This window comes from Danio rerio, chromosome 18 (genome assembly GCF_052040795.2).
Source record: "Danio rerio strain M-AB ecotype USA chromosome 18, GRCz13ab, whole genome shotgun sequence".
Lineage (NCBI taxonomy): Eukaryota > Metazoa > Chordata > Actinopteri > Cypriniformes > Danionidae > Danio > Danio rerio.
The window spans coordinates 28,608,160-28,623,996 of NC_141038.1; the positions used below are offsets into that span (position 1 = coordinate 28,608,160).

At 37.9% G+C, this 15,837-nt stretch overlaps 1 protein-coding gene and 1 long non-coding RNA gene across 7 annotated transcripts in view; one reads left to right on the plus strand and one right to left on the minus strand.

The window, feature by feature from the left end:
- pik3c2a (phosphatidylinositol-4-phosphate 3-kinase, catalytic subunit type 2 alpha) overlaps positions 1-15,837 on the plus strand; it is a 70,665-nt gene that overhangs the window by 14,819 nt on the left and 40,009 nt on the right. For all 6 annotated transcript variants that reach the window (XM_087293209.1, XM_087293211.1, XM_087293213.1 and 3 more), the window contains exons 3-5: positions 7,041-7,141; positions 8,611-8,771; positions 15,542-15,662. In XM_087293209.1, coding sequence (XP_087149335.1) covers positions 7,041-7,141; positions 8,611-8,771; positions 15,542-15,662 — 383 coding nt within the window. The remainder of the gene's footprint in view (positions 1-7,040; positions 7,142-8,610; positions 8,772-15,541; positions 15,663-15,837) is intronic.
- The window catches only part of LOC147832840 (uncharacterized), a 418,098-nt gene continuing 413,350 nt past the window's right edge, over positions 11,090-15,837 (minus strand). The window contains exon 4 of the long non-coding RNA XR_015515047.1: positions 11,090-11,868. This is a non-coding gene — a long non-coding RNA (uncharacterized LOC147832840). The remainder of the gene's footprint in view (positions 11,869-15,837) is intronic.

Below are 15,837 nucleotides of genomic sequence, written 5' to 3' on the forward strand. Positions count from 1 at the left end.
TAACTCGTGAATTTGTTTTACATTTATTTACACCTTGACCGATTTTTTTTTTTTTTTTTGTATGACATGGCCATTGAAAATACAATATTCCTTAACCAGATGGTTTGAGTTGATTTTAATGAGAATGTTACTTCAGTCATGTTGTTGTAATGTTTTGAGAAGACTAGTAACACAATAAAAAAAAAATCGAAATCGTGAATCGGTCAAACTTTATAAAAAACCTAGATTTTTTTTTTTTTGCCAAATCGCCCAGCCCTACTTTACACACAAAATAAAAGCAATTAAGTTACATAATTACATAATTCTACAATATTGCATATACTATTATCCTGTCAATTATAAGTTTTCAGTATAATATGAGCAGACCTTAGAGTTGTCACAATATACTGGAATTTGGTAAAACAGATGTAGGGACACTAGAGCGTTTCAAAGTTGCTTTGATCAGCTAATTTGTCTATAATTAGTCTAATTTGTCTGACAGGTCATTCACTGATGAATCGTTGCTTTAAAGTGCTCCAGTGTCCCCATACCTGTGGTTTGGTGAACTGATGACCTTAGCGGCCAATCGCAGTCATTTCTGTTGAGCACGTAAACAAATCAGTGGTGTTTAAGACAGTGCTCAAATGTTAGTGGCAAATGGACATTTTTAAAATTTCAGTATCGATTGGTACAAAATTCCAGTATCGTGACAACCCTACCAGACCTAGTTTGTAAGAAGACGACAGTATCTCTATAACTTATTCTCAAAATAATCAACAAACCAAATTTCAAAAGCATTTATATAGATTGATTTACTCTCAAGTCAAAGTCTTTTTGTTTTGGTGTGTTTGTTCAACCACACATTTTTTTTTACACATTGCTCATGTCAATGCTTAAAATCGAAAACATCATTATGAATACAATATTTATATATTTTATTTTTAAACTGAAGCAGTCAATTTAATAAAAACAAGATCAAAAGTCGAACTTTAGCTATGTGTTTCGCAGCAGTGCTCTGTATATGACAGGAAGTAGCTGTTCAAAATGGGTGCATATGGTTTTATAATTATTCTACCATGCTGTTGTGGTGAACTTTTTTGCATGATATTTCAGCTGAGGCGATATGCATCTTTTCATTTGTGTTCTGTTCCTCATAGCTGGCTGCTTATCACAGTGTAGGGAAGTTAAACGGGTGCTTAGTCTCTTTCGTTTTACCAAGGTTTTATCAAAACCACTTGCATTATCATTGGTCTTTCCTCAGAAATGTTGTCTCAGATTGCCAAAATAAAGAATGACTTCCTGAGAGGAATGTACATTGAGTGAGACTTCGATTCCTTTTGGGGAGGGTGTGTAAATGTGCTCCTTTTTTTCCCAGAAATCCCACTTCCTGTTTCATTATGTTTGTTTTTGACCAGGACAATTGGCTGTTGTCACATATTTCCCACAGAACTTGAAGATTTTGTGCCTGTAACTTTCACTAAAGGATAAAACAACGTCAAAGGTGGTGAAAGGGCTTTAGTCTTTGCACTTCCTCTTTCATGTTTGAGGAATATAATTATCAGACATCAGATATATTAAAGTGTCTGCTATGCTGTCCTACAGTATATGGACACGAACATCTAAAACATCAATATTAGGGCTGTACAATAAATTTTAGTCGTCACATCACAGTATTTGCAATATGGAGCAATATGGAATGGGATTATATTAAAATGACCAGCCACCACAGTTCAGAACCAAGTGTGCCGCAAGCCTACGTTTGAGTGAAGGTTTCGGCCGTTAGATCGCCCCCTGGGGGCTGGCTGCAGTACAAGTCATAAAGCCCGCCTCCTCCGTGTTAATGAAGGAGACTTGAGCCCAAATAAAAAAAAAATTACACTTGCAATAAAATGTCCCGAAAGATAGTTCTGGTCGATTAAGGCCCTGGTTATTGTGCTGAAATAGGTGCAGATCTTCATTTTTGTAAACAGTTTGTTTTTAGCAGTAATTTAATGCTGGGCTTGTCATCGTGATTGACACCGGTGATTGAGTTTCTCAAAGAAAACCGTCTGAGCTTCGGCAGAAGACTGAAGTAGACTGAAGTGTTATTATTCGATTTCTGTGTTATTTTACCATGACAAAATGAGTTCAGCAGTAAACTATAGTTTCTGACATACATGATCCTGGTGGAACACTGTTTATTCGCTAAGTTCAGGGCTTTTTTCTGGCTTTATTAGTTTGCTGATACACGCCTAGCCACCCAGATAGCAAAACACAGTTCCGGCTAGATTCTCGCCTGCCGGAGACTTATCTCTTAGAGCTCAGACTGACTAATGTTACCTCTGCGGGACCTACTCCGGATGCCTGGACTCACTGCCCGATTCCAGTCCGAGTCAATCGAGCCAGATGCGGCATCAGCCCGCGACGCCGCGAGTAAGTTATGCGCTGCGGCCTGGAGCTGGCGCGATTGAATATATAAAACCCTCATATTTGTTAACGTTATTACATCCATTTGTGTTGATATGACAGCAAACGCATGCTGAGAAGTTCGGGGGGCGTAGTTGATTTTACATAAAGCGTTTGATTGGAAGCTCGACTCTGCTCATTTTCGCGGCTCCTCCTCTGGCTCCATCAGACAATCCTTCTGCGCATGTCTGGCTCCAATTTCAGCAGTCTTTTGCGACAGTTTGTGCCCGTCAAGCAGGCGTTTTGCCCTCAAGGCGTTCAATGGGAAAAAGGGCTGTCGCGTCGTCCATATTTTTTACAGTCATTGTTCAGAACATGTGCTTGTCATAAACATTGTCATAAAGTGTAATCCTAATAGACTGGAAGATTTCCATTTGAATGTGTTTTTAAGAACTGTGGCTGTATAAGATTTAAAGTTGATTTTAACCATAAAGTCATAGTGTTTCAAACTTAATTAAAGATTAATTCTATTTAGTTATTTGTACTGAACTACTGAAACATGTTTAATAATTTATATTAAAGGTTTTTTTGGTCATGGCAGCTTAAAGATGTATCTCATATGGAGAATGAAGGCTTTTCCATTGCTCAGGTTTGAGTTTTTCACTGACAGGGTGTAAAAATCTGGATGGTTTTGTGGGTCCGGTCTATAAAATCTGATCTTTATTTTATATTTCCTATTGAATTCAAGTAAGGTGATTGGCTGGGCCATTCCACAGCTTGATTTTCTTACTCTGAAAGCATTTGAGAGTTTCCTTGGCTGTGTTTTGGATCATTGTCTTCGTGAAATGTCCACCCTTGCTTCATCTACAGCCTCCTGCTAATGTAGAAGTTGGACTGCAGCAGTTAATTTTCATTTACAATCCCGAAGGGCAGAGGGTTGCTGAAGAATTACTGAGAGATTTCAGCTGCTGTCTGGGCTTTCTACAGCTCCTTTCTTCATGTGTTCAATGCTTTTTTTCCCTGCGTAATTTCATTTTATTACACTTAACCTAATTAGTATTTAGTAATTAATTTGTTTTTTTTGCATATATGGATTTATTTGGTTGTTACCAACATTTGAGAAAACTGTCAAGCCAACAGCACCTTTAAAATATCTTTTCAGTGAAAAATGGTGGTGTTCAATACTTATTTTGCCTGCTGTATGCAAAAAAAAAAACAAAAAAAATCCTAACAGGTAGAATAACAATAAAAAAAAAAATAAATAAAAGAAACTTTTTTTTTTGTGGTATAGCTTAATATTGTGATCATATATCGTGATAAAAGCTTGAGCAGTTAATTGCAACAAGAAGGTTTGATACCGCCATAATAGTCATATAGTAAACTGGGTGTTGTCTTTGTGTGTGTGTATAGTAAGTCTTGCTGCTGTTCTCATTAGCACAGACAAGTCCCAGCTAGCTCTCTTTGCCCCATGGGTTCTTCCTGACGTGCCTTAAGCAGGGCCGCGCAGCTCCCTGTTGCCATAGTAGCCCTTTTTCGGAGTGTGCGAACGAGGCGAAACTAATCTGAGCTTTGGCTTTGGTGTACAGTTACTCTGCTTCACAACACCAGATACTCTTATCAGAAAGTCTGGATATTCCAACTCTTATCAGGACACACATCCTAAAAGACCAGTTTGCTGTTGTGTGTATTAACAGTACACTGTAGCCAAAAGTTGTTTCTTTTTTTTGGAGTGCAGTAAAAGTATTTGGGATTAGTTAAGAAAATAATTACATAAATTCTGTTGCATGAAGCGATATGGTATGAAAATAATAAGGTAAATCATGATTCGGCATCATGACTCATGCATTATTTGTAAATACTGGTGTCAAAGGTGTGTATTGTTGTCGCAAAAACAGCTTTAGTTGATAAAAAAAATTATGTGCTATTTACTTCAAAGTTATTTAATATTATTTAATTGTTTAAAAATAAATAAATACACACATTTATATTAATGTATTTGTTTACACTGTAATAAAAGCATTTTGTTACTTTAATGAGCAATTCCTTGCAAATGTCAGCCATGCCATGAAAAAAACTTTTTTACTCTTTTGTTTTCACAGGTATTTTACAATACTTTACAAACGCTTAAAGTATCTGTCAATGTTTTCAAACTATTATATTTGATTTACCAAAGTCACACATGTGAAAATTTCACATCGGCCACATCACTAACGGAGAGATGTCACATCCAGAATGAAGCTTTTTCCTCATAAATGCAAAAATGTTAATAAAATAAAATATTTTTGTTTTGTTTTGTTATGAGCCAAGTCTTATCCATATGATTATCATTGTTTCTTCTGGGTTGTGCAGTTTAATTCACAGAATTTCTAAAAAGTATGTTGTATACTGTAAACTCGCTGACTTTTTTTGGTCATATCCATGACACACGTTTATTTTCCTCATTTAAAATATACAAAAATGCTTGCAGATTGATATTTTTTGGATCCCTTAACTCTGTGGTCAGTTCTGGAAAATATAAACAGATGTCTCAATATAATGTTAACATATACTTTCTCTGTGAATTTATGTTTAGATTTTTTACTGCAAATGTCACATCCAAAATGCTGGAATTGCTCAAACATGATTAATCCCATTGCCTTAAAAGAGACAAGTTGCCTACTTACAATGGCTTTATTCACTATTTTAAGTTGGAGCTGTCAAGTAAAGTTAGAATTATGCATATAGTGTACTTTTAAGGCAACAGATTTACTCACTTTTTATAGTTAATGTATACACAGTTTAAAATGTTTGGCATTGGTCTACATAATCTTAGTACGTTTACAACATTAATTAAATATTCATAATTTAAAATATAATTTAGTGCAAAACTTTGCAAATAATAAAAAAGCAGTTGCATATCAAACTGAAGTCACATTACACAAAAGAAATTATTCATATGAGCCGCTTTGTGCTGAAGAAAAGTGTATTTCTTATTAATATATAATGTTGTGCTGCTTAATATTTTTGCATTTTCAGATTGTTTTCAAAACTCTTTGTTTTACATGGAAATCTCTATTATTACAACATTATACATATCTGCTGTTACTAAATTCAATGCTTTCTTGTCAAATACGTGTTTTTCTTACAATAACAGAAACCTGATTGACCCCAAACTTTTGTTATTTGCCATAAATAACATTGACATTAAAATGCTGGCAGTTCTGATTGTTAGTTTATTAGGACCTAAAGCGCACATCCAGTGCTTTTGAACTCTGACACATTTTAAATGTGCCAAATTTGCCTGTGAGGATTTTGAACCCGGATCATGTCAGTCAGATATTACTCAGCCACTGAACTGAGTTCTTGCTTTCTATAAAACTGCTATCAGTTGGTACTTTCATATCCCTAGCCCACACTTCAGCTCTAAAATACTTCTGTGAGATGTACTTATTTATGTGACCATTTGGTTTCAGTTGTATATACATGTCTTTTATAAATGTGCTCCCATCTCAGTGCAAACCATTAGCTCTGTCTGCCCTTAGCCTATCCTTCATGCAAAAAAGAAGTTTGTTTAAGGTAACGGTGAGTAATTAGATACATAAACAAACCTCTTAGTCACTATTTACCATCAAGCACTCTGTCCTCAGTGGAAAGTTAAATCATCTGACGGAAGTTCAGCCATATTTACTTTAGTGGAAGTGCATGAGGTCAGTCAGAGATCGAAGTTCCACTTAATGCATATCAGCATTCTTAACAACAATAACAGAGAGGAAGTTGCAAATTCTATCACACACAAACACAGATGATGGTGGAATTTTATTTCAATCCAACCGAATACGAAGCACATCCAAGCCAGCTTCCTTCATTCTCTCATTCCTGGGTGTTTTTTACGCTGTTTTTTGGCAGTTCACTTATAAACTTTTAACCTGAGGAAAAGGTCTGTTTGGACTGGGAGAAATTGCATGTAGGCCAGCCAGAACTGTAAAACTGTAGCGCGAAGCAGAAGCGGATGAATAATTTGTGAATGTGTGTCACATGGCATCTCATTTTTCTCTAAGGTTAGGCCCAGAGCCCTGGCCTAGTAAACAATTGAAGAGACCATCATGCTTGATTGTTTTACATGCAGTTTATCTGTGATGTTTCAGTTTTGGATTGACACACACAGTCTTGTTTGTTTGTTGTTACTTTAAATAAATGATAGTGATTGTGTTGGAGGCAGATGTACTCATCATAATCCATGCCAAAAGAAAATATGCCATGTCTGCCCTAAATAATATTAAAATTACATTTATTTAGGCTGTATTATATATGCAAGTTAACAGAATACACACTTTCTCATTTTAATCCCTATGTGAACCATTATTAAACTGTAAATGCATTTTTTCCTAGTTGTAGTTTTGTAGTGATGTGCTTTTTTGACCGATTTCCTTCCCGAAGGAAGTCTTTTTTTGGCATTCCAGACATTCTTCACATACTCTGTGTCCTCTCACCAAACAGAGAGACTGTCTCGTTCCACATTTGAACTGGGGTGTTAATGTCATCAATCACTAATATTTCATACCTTTGTGTATAAAATGGAGTGTTTTCAAACAATATTGTAGAAGGGATCTAAGTGGCACCCTCAGTAAAAGTAAATGTATAGCGTGGTAGGAAGAATGCTTGATCAGCAGTATAACTATGGCTTTGTCTTTTTACAGGTCAATAAGGGAAGCACAAATGTACTGTCCAAGTACTCTGCCTTACAGGAGAAGGAAGCCCAGAATCTAGAAGTTGTAGCATTCTGTGAAGACATTTCAAAGTGAGTAATTTTTTTGAAGGGTCATGAAACACCAAAACACATTTTTGAGATGTTGACATACATATACAGTTGAAGTCAGAATTATTAGCCCCTCTGAATTATTACCCCCAAACCCCCCCCCCCCCATTTATTTTCCCCCAATTTTTGTTTAACAGAGAGAAGATTTTTTTTCAACACATTTCTAAACATAATAGTTTTAATAATTCATTTTTAACAACTGATTTATTTTGTCTTTGCCATGATGAAAGTAAATAATATTTGACTAGATATTTTTCAAGTCACTTTTATGCTGTTTAAAGTGACATTTAAAGGCTTAACTAGGTTAATTAGGGAACCTAGACAGATTAGGGTAATTAGTCAAGTTATTGTATAAAGATAGTTTGTTCTGTAGACTATTGAAAAAAAAAGGAAGCTTAATGTCTTTAAAAAAATTTTTAAATTGCTTTTATTTTATCTGAAATAAAACAAACAAAACTTTCTCCAGAAGAAAAAAATATTATCAGACATACTGTGAAAAATTTCTTGCTCTGAAAATTGCTTTAGGCTGTACCGAAGCACGGTTGTCCTCCTCCCCTCTTCCCCATTGACCTGCACTCACATTGCATCCGAGCTGACGTCATTGATGATGCACTGTTCTGTTTAACAGAGAGAAGCACTCTCGCTCAGCACAGTGGAGATTACTTTAGTTACATTGTTTTGTATTATTTTAAGTCATTTGGAAAGTGTGAACCCACAGTCAAATATTTTGACTTGTTTGCTTCTTTAATAAACTATGACAGTTCACATTCATTGAAAAGAAGGAATGATTAATAAATCTGTATGAAACAGTCCCTTTAAATGGACGACGCATCTTCAGTTTTAGGCTTAGACATGCTTTACACTCCCACTACAAGCGTACCCCGCCAAAGCCCTACTGAACTGTGGTTTGGCACACCTATTCCAACCGGGCCAGGGCAGGCCAACTGAACCGCGCCTGAGCCTCATTCAGAGCAATCACACTTGTCAAATGAACCGGGAAATGCGCCTGGGCACGGTTCGGATAGCATAGTGTGAGTACGCCCAACCTGACTGAAATGTTGGAAGGGATACCCTCAGCAAAAAAGCTCACATCTCAGGACTACAGCTGTGTTGAATATTTAACATCAGAAGGTCCCAGGATACCAGAATCAGCATTTTAATGTTATTTTCTGTAGGGGAAGCAAGACTAATCTGCACCTGATGGACTAATTTAGGAAATGCCAGAAATCCTGAAATGTATACCTCATTGTTTTCAGCAAGCTGCCCAGCAAAGTTAATACTACCAATGTGAAATGCAGGAAGTCTACAGATGTGTGTCGCCCCTTTAGTGGCAGAAGCTAAAGACTTGTTTTCTAAAATTAGTACACAAAGAGAGCTTGTACAAGGACTGAACCTTGTAGTACACATCATTTACCTATGTTTAACAGTGCTGTTTTTTGTTTTTTTTGCAGACTGAGGTCAAAGTTCCCACACGATGACCTGTCTACCAACCCTGGCTATGTTCTCAGCCCTGTGATCACGCAGAGGGATGCAGGAGGGGACAATGGGGGCAGTGTGAAAGTGTCCATTGAGATTTCTGATTCTCAACAGCCTGTAACGTTTACTTGCGATGGTAAGGGTTTTTATCACGTCGAGCTGATAATAATAATTTGTTCTGAAAGAAATATCTTCAGCAATAACTAAACAATGTGTATTCTAAATAATCTACTCACTATTTGTCAATAATATTCTTCTCTGAATGTCTGCTATGATGACAGTGCCAGACAGCATTTCTTGGCTGCTGTCACACATTCTCTTTTTATATAACTGTCATGGCGCGTCTGCTCAACAGATTGATACTTCAACCAGGGTTTTTCATTTTTCTGCTTGCATGATTCGAGTTGAATTGTTTTTTTTTACTGGGTAACCTGTCTGTGATCCAGGCATGGAAAGTCCTTTTCGTTGAGCTGTAGTGGCCCTGGCTCAGTTCCCTGTGAAGCGTCTGTTTTCTGAAGACTGCCTGGCCTCATTTTTTTTGTGCTGTGTCTCTAGCCACCTCACTCCTGGCAGGAAATCAAGACTGGCCTTTTGTGTTGAAGAATTTTTCTGTGTTGTTACTGCCTAAGCCCCATAGCTCTTTTTGTCCTGAATGAATCCAGCATACACTGTGGTCTTAGGAAGGGAAAAGGGGGCAAAGTGTCTGAGTTTGCCTTATAGACAGCTAATATGTTTGACGAATCTCCCTGCTATACTGTATCTAACTGGATTGTTAAATTGACTCTCTTCTTACTTGTTCTTTCCTTTTCAACTTCTGACCCAGTATGTTGTGTTTAGATCAGGAGATTTCATTGATCCTACTGAAATCTGGGTTTGTAACAATATACCTTCATTCTGTAAACAGTGGGCATAAGTAAGATCTCATATTTATGGATACTTAACTTTCCTAATCCATACAAAGAAGCTCAATGCTTTCTTCGCATGTTAAGCCTGACTGTCTGAAACTTCAAAAAGGTGGCTTTTGAGGTTTTCCTTGGTTTGTTCAAGTGGAGGAAAGTGCTTAGCTGTGTGTAAGGTTAGTAGAGTTAGCAATTCCAGACATACTTGGCATGGGAGACACAGCAAATGAAGCTCGGGAGGCGACTAAGGTTTAAATGTGTGGAATATAAAGGCTTTTCCAGGATAAACTCAGATTAAAAGTCTCCATTTTCTGATTCCTGGATCAGATTTGGCCCCTTCAAATTAAGATGCACACCAATTGAGAAAAAAGCTTGTGTGTTGCTTTATTTGGAAATTTATATGATTGTTGTTCATTCATTTGGATTGTACATGCACCATACGGATTTGCGTTTTCCAAGCATTTCGGTTTTTCTTGCCTCTCGGCTTTTTTCCATGACTTTCTTATGGCTGTAGAATCCCCGCCATTATAGACCAACCACACACTCCTGACATTCCAGGACCATGTGTTTTACTGTAGTACCATGGGAAGAAGATGGCAGTTTTACTGGCATCCCACAACCCATCAAAGCAACCCCAAAATCACCACCAATTAGGCATGACCATCAGGCATTTAGTCCTGAAAAAGACAGGGCTGACATGAAAAGTCCAGGTTAGACATAACTGACTTTAATCCAGCCCTAGGCTTGGAGCTTGAAGAGTGGATCATTCCAGGGAGGGGTGTGGGGTCTGTTATTGCTATAACCCTGGTGTGACCATGTGCAATATGTGGGTGTATGTATGTATGTATGTATGTGTGTGTGTGTGTGTGTGTGTGTGTGTATATATATATATATATATATAGTATGTATGTATGTATGTATGTATGTATGTATATAATATATATATAATTTTTTGCTAAATCTACTTAACGATTGCAGATTGGTCATTGTGTTTAAATATGCAGTTTACATTTTATCATCATTTACTCGGTTGTGTTGTTGACACAATTTGCAGCCTAACGAATATTTCAAAGCAATGCTGTGTGCTTTACTAAATAGATTTGTTTCTGTTATGTTGACAAAAAAACAAACATCTAAGCTTGATCTCGGGCTGCATGATTTGGGAAAATTTTCATTTTGCGATTATTAAGGTCAATATTGTGATATGCGTTTGCGATTTATAAATGGGATCATAAGTCAACTTGATGGGATTTTAAGGAAAATGCACACACAGTTTAGTAATAATGCAGAAATGTGTATTTGTAAAAATTGAAATGCTTTAAAAATATTTTTTACATATACTATTAAATGAAATATAGCAATATTTATATATATATATATTAAGGGTGTCACGATCCTCCAAATCCTCGATTCCATTACATTTTCGATTCTAAAGGCACGATTCGATTCGATTTTCGATTATAAATAATTAATTAATTAATGACCGATTAATTATTCGTAGCCTACCATTTAAACTACCTGACCTGCATGGTCTTTATTTTACCCATAAACAAATCATACAGTAAATGAATAAAGGCAAGATACACACATAATTACCACCTGTCAATCACTTTTTCTGTGGGACTCGTGAATAGGCAGTGATCTGTGTCGTTATAATGGCGTTGGTAAAAAAAAAGACGCACAACCAACAGGAACCAGACAACAGTATCTGAGGTGTTCGCTAAAATGACAAAGTACAAGTGAGTGAAAGATTGAAGCAGTCTACTGATCCTCTGACTGCCTGAACCCGCTGTCCCGAGCCCATGGCTGTGTGTGTGCGTCTGTGTGTGTGTCAGAGGTAGAGAGGAAGGAGGGCTGCTCAGAAATGCTACACGCCACTGTGTATGTCAAATCGTTGTCGTTCTAAAATGCCATTTAAAAACAAAGACAGTGTAAACAGAGCCTGAGTGTGTACTTTTCGCGAGCGGATTTGCAACGGGAGCGGGCGGAGGATCGCGATGCCGGTGTTGTCTATCGGACGAACCCTAATACGTACATAGCAGAGCTTGCAAAACTGTGTTTTTTTTTGTGGACAACACGAACGTTGTCAACATAACTCACTGGAAATCCAAAATGCTTCCACTCCGGCGACTTCATTGAAAGAGGAGAGGATTTAAGCTCTGTCGACGGGTCTCCTGCTTCTGCAGTTTAACAAGCACTTCAACAAGCCTGTTTTTTTCCCACTTGGCAAGACAAGCTGACGTGACATGGGGGCGTGGCAGCATCGAGGATTCTATTTTTTGATTCGATAATCGAAATTGAGCATAAATTTCGATAATCGAAATCGTGACACCCCTAATCTCTCCTCTCACATTAGCAGAAGGGAAGTTCACTGATATTCACAGACCATTTTCCTTCTATCAAGACCACATCTCTGCTTGTTAATGATTAACTGATTAATGTGATCAGTTAAACGGTCTGTGAATATCAGTGAGCTTCATTTCTGCTAATGTGACCGGAGAGACCGCTAGTGTTATGTACCTGTTCAGGTGAGGAGCACCAGCAACTCAAATGCTCTCTGTCAGGATTTCATCATGGACGCCTGCACGCGTTAGCATGCAACAAGCTGCAAGTGTCACAGACAGGACTGCATGTCAAACCACTCTATTTACACGTCGTTAGAAAAGTACCACCCGAAGTTACTCTATATTAAGTCTGAATTGTGCTTTTAGATGAAAGTCATTTGGCGGTTATTAAGTTAGTTGCACCAAACGTAGTGGCCGTGCTGCAAATTGTAAACAGCCACTCTAAACACTGTGGAAGAAGTTCAGGGTCATGACAGTGACAGTGCGTGTGCACGTCTCCATGAAAACTGTGAGTGCTATTACTAACAGGCCAGACCAGAGGACTAGAATCAGCTGATTACAGGCCTTGGATTGTCAAATGGTGCATCTCTAGGTAAAATACAAATATATTAAATATAGTGTAATAAAGTTCGTTGTTGAGGGAAGAAGAAGACAGGGTCGACGATTCAGGTAAGCAAATATTTTATTTATGGTTCGATGCCACCACACATGTATCGGTGTATGTGTGTGTGTGTGTGCTCTCTCCTCTCCCGACTGCTCCTCCCGTTCTCCTTAAGAAGGGAGTCTCTCCGGCCCAATCACTAGAAAGACAGGTGTTATTTATCATTTCTGATTGAGCCGCTGATTAGCCGCCGGGCTCCTAGCATGCTCTCCCCCCTGATTGGGTGTTCGATCACGCTTACCTCTCCACATATAGGTTTTGTTTGTTTTGTTAGCAGCACGGATATCAGAAAAAAAGCTGTTCTCATAAATTATTCATTATTGATTTAATAAAATCGCAACATTTTCCCCATCATATAACCGCACAGGCTGACATCGCAGTTGTGATACAATTATGCAGCACTAGCTTGTTCTTTCTGTTCTTTTAGTGTTGCATCTTGTGACATCATGTCCTGTTTTTTAGTTTAATTAAATGTCTATTGGGCCATACTGTCTTCGCATTTCAATCAAACTGTTACAGAGTTTGTTTGCAGACTGAGTGAGACCAGTCTTTTCAGGGGTATCAGTCTATTTGTTTGATACGCACTAGGGTTTGGATGACATCATTCACACCTATTCAAATGAACCGCATTAACATGGCAATTGCACTGCAGTTTGTTTTAGTCAGGCCAAGTGTAAACAAGCCCTTTGTGTAAGGAATTTGTCCAGACAGTGAAAATCAACTTTAAGTGTCAGAGACTACAAAATACATTCTGTATAGGGCTGCACCATGTGTTGAAAAATTATTGGTATTACATTAATAGTATATGTGACATAGGTATTGCAGAGGTGTGTAATAAATTAATTAGTCGTATGCATTGGTTCTTTATCTTAATTTGACTAATCAGGTTCAAGATCATGCTTTATCTTTAGTTCTGTTTCCACATTAGTTGCAGTTCTGCTATTGACTTTTAGGAGCCCAGAGGTGAACCCAGAGCTGGAAATAAACACTAATGACAGGAGTTGAGACGAGAGGAAAGTAACAACAGCCAATCAGAGCCAGAAAAGCTTTTTCTTTATTCATAGTGGTTTAAAGACATAGGGCTCTATTTTGGACGGTCCATGCGCAGGGCGCAAACGCTTTCAGGGCGTGTCAGAATGCATTTTTGCTAACTTAAGGACGGGAAAATCCGCTTTGCGCCATAGCGCATGGTCTAAAAGGGTTGAGTTTATTTACTCAATGAGTTATAGGTGTGTTTTGAGAATAAACCTGGAGTCTCATCTTCCATTACCTTTAAGAGCCAGCTGTGTCACGCCATAAGCGCATTGGTATTAACATGACGTAAAGTAAGTTCACTTTCGCTTTTGCTCTCATTGATAGGGAAACCTTACCGCACAGACATCAATTAGCCTATAAATAATTAATTTCGTTTGTTAAGCGCAAAGATTTGTTTCAAAACTATTTCTAAATTCAGTTCTAATTTCCAGCAAATGAATAAGTGATTAATAATAAAAAAGTTTGGTCAAAATACTTTATATTATTTGCAAATACACCTGCTATTCCCCATATGGTCTAAAACCTGACAGGTGGGTAAATCTAAGCTTGTTTTTAATAAAACAAATATAAATATGGATATAATAAATAATACTGCTAATAATAATAACATTATACAAAAGCAAATTGAATGAACTGAAAAAGCCTCCCGAGATGAAGAAAGTATGAAGGTGTGGTTTTTAAATTCATGTAGGCTAGAAATTAATATGTTTTGTAATATTTTCATCATTTATATTTATATCCTATATATATCCTTATGATATCCTATATATATACTTATTATATTATATCTTTTTCATATGTAAAGATATTGGCGTATTGCATCTTATGCAGGCAAGTGCACACATAGGGCTCAACCTGTGCAGTGCACATGCCCTTTTTAGTCTTGGATAGAAAGTGCCCTTCCAAAATTATCAAAAGTGCCCCCGCGACGCAACACACCTTCGGTCCCGCCTTTCAGTCGGCGCGCAACAACACCGCCCTTGAGTACGCGCGCGACAACACAGCTGATCAGAACGCGCGCGACAACACAGCTGATCAGAACGCGCGCGACAACACAGCTGATCAGAACGCGCGCGACAACACAGCTGATCAGAACGCGCGCGACAACACAGCTGATCAGAACGCGCGCGACAACACAGCTGATCAGAACGCGCGCGACAACCCCCCAACACCCTGTGTAAGCCAGGCGCACTTTGCGCTAGACAATAGACCGACTTTGTTCTGGTCTAAAGATCAGACTATTTACAGTTTCTCAAAATAGCAACGCACCAAAACACGCCTGCTTTTTTAGACCAGAACGCCCATGGGCGCACATTTGAGCGCAAATGCATTTGCTATTTAAACAGTGTGGCCCAATGCCTTAAAATTACCCTTGCGCCAAGCTTAAAGTAGTAAAAACTATTGCGCTGCCACTTGCACCACTTTGCGCCGGGTGTATGATAGGGCCCTAAATGTTTGTACCATGACAACACATTTGTACCATTTTGTACCATTTGTATTTTTTTTTTAATCTGAATTGAAGAATATATTTTATCTGTTTATTTTATTATCCTTAAATTATTTAAGAAAACATGGCTAATATAAATAGCATTTATCTAGGTCAGGTATCACCAAACTTGTTCCTGGAGGTCCGATGACCAGCAGATTTTAGCTTCAATCCTAATCAAACACACCTGAAAAAGCCAATCAAGCTCTTACTAGGTATAATTGAAACACCCAGGCAGGTGTGTTGAGGCAAATTGGAGCTAAACCCTGCAGGGTAACGGACCTCCAGGAACGAGATTGGTGACCCCTGATCTAGGTAAATGTTTTATCGTAAGAAATACCGTTATTTCAGTACTCAACAACATTATTGCATATTTTTGCAGTATCGTGCAGTCCTAATTCTTAATTTTTTCCCCATCGAATTCCTTTTTTATCTGTCTTTAGATGGCTTTCTTATTGTAGTCTGTATTTCTTTCCCTAGTGACTTCTCCAGTGGACTTGCTCATAATGCAGGCTTTGTGTTGGGTTCATGATGACCTGAACCAGGTGGACATCAATAGCTACGTTCTCAAGGTCTGCGGACAGGAGGAGGTCCTTCAGAAGTGAGTACTCCCTTTAGTTTCTCGCTTTCCTTTTTGCAGGCATTCTGTCCTATTACATAAACACGTCTCCTGCCAACATTCCTTGAGAACGGGGCTATTTTGCTTTAATTGTGCTAGGGAAATGTTTCCTTTTTACCCACACCATTGAAAGAGAAGAACCAGCAGTGCTAGGGGA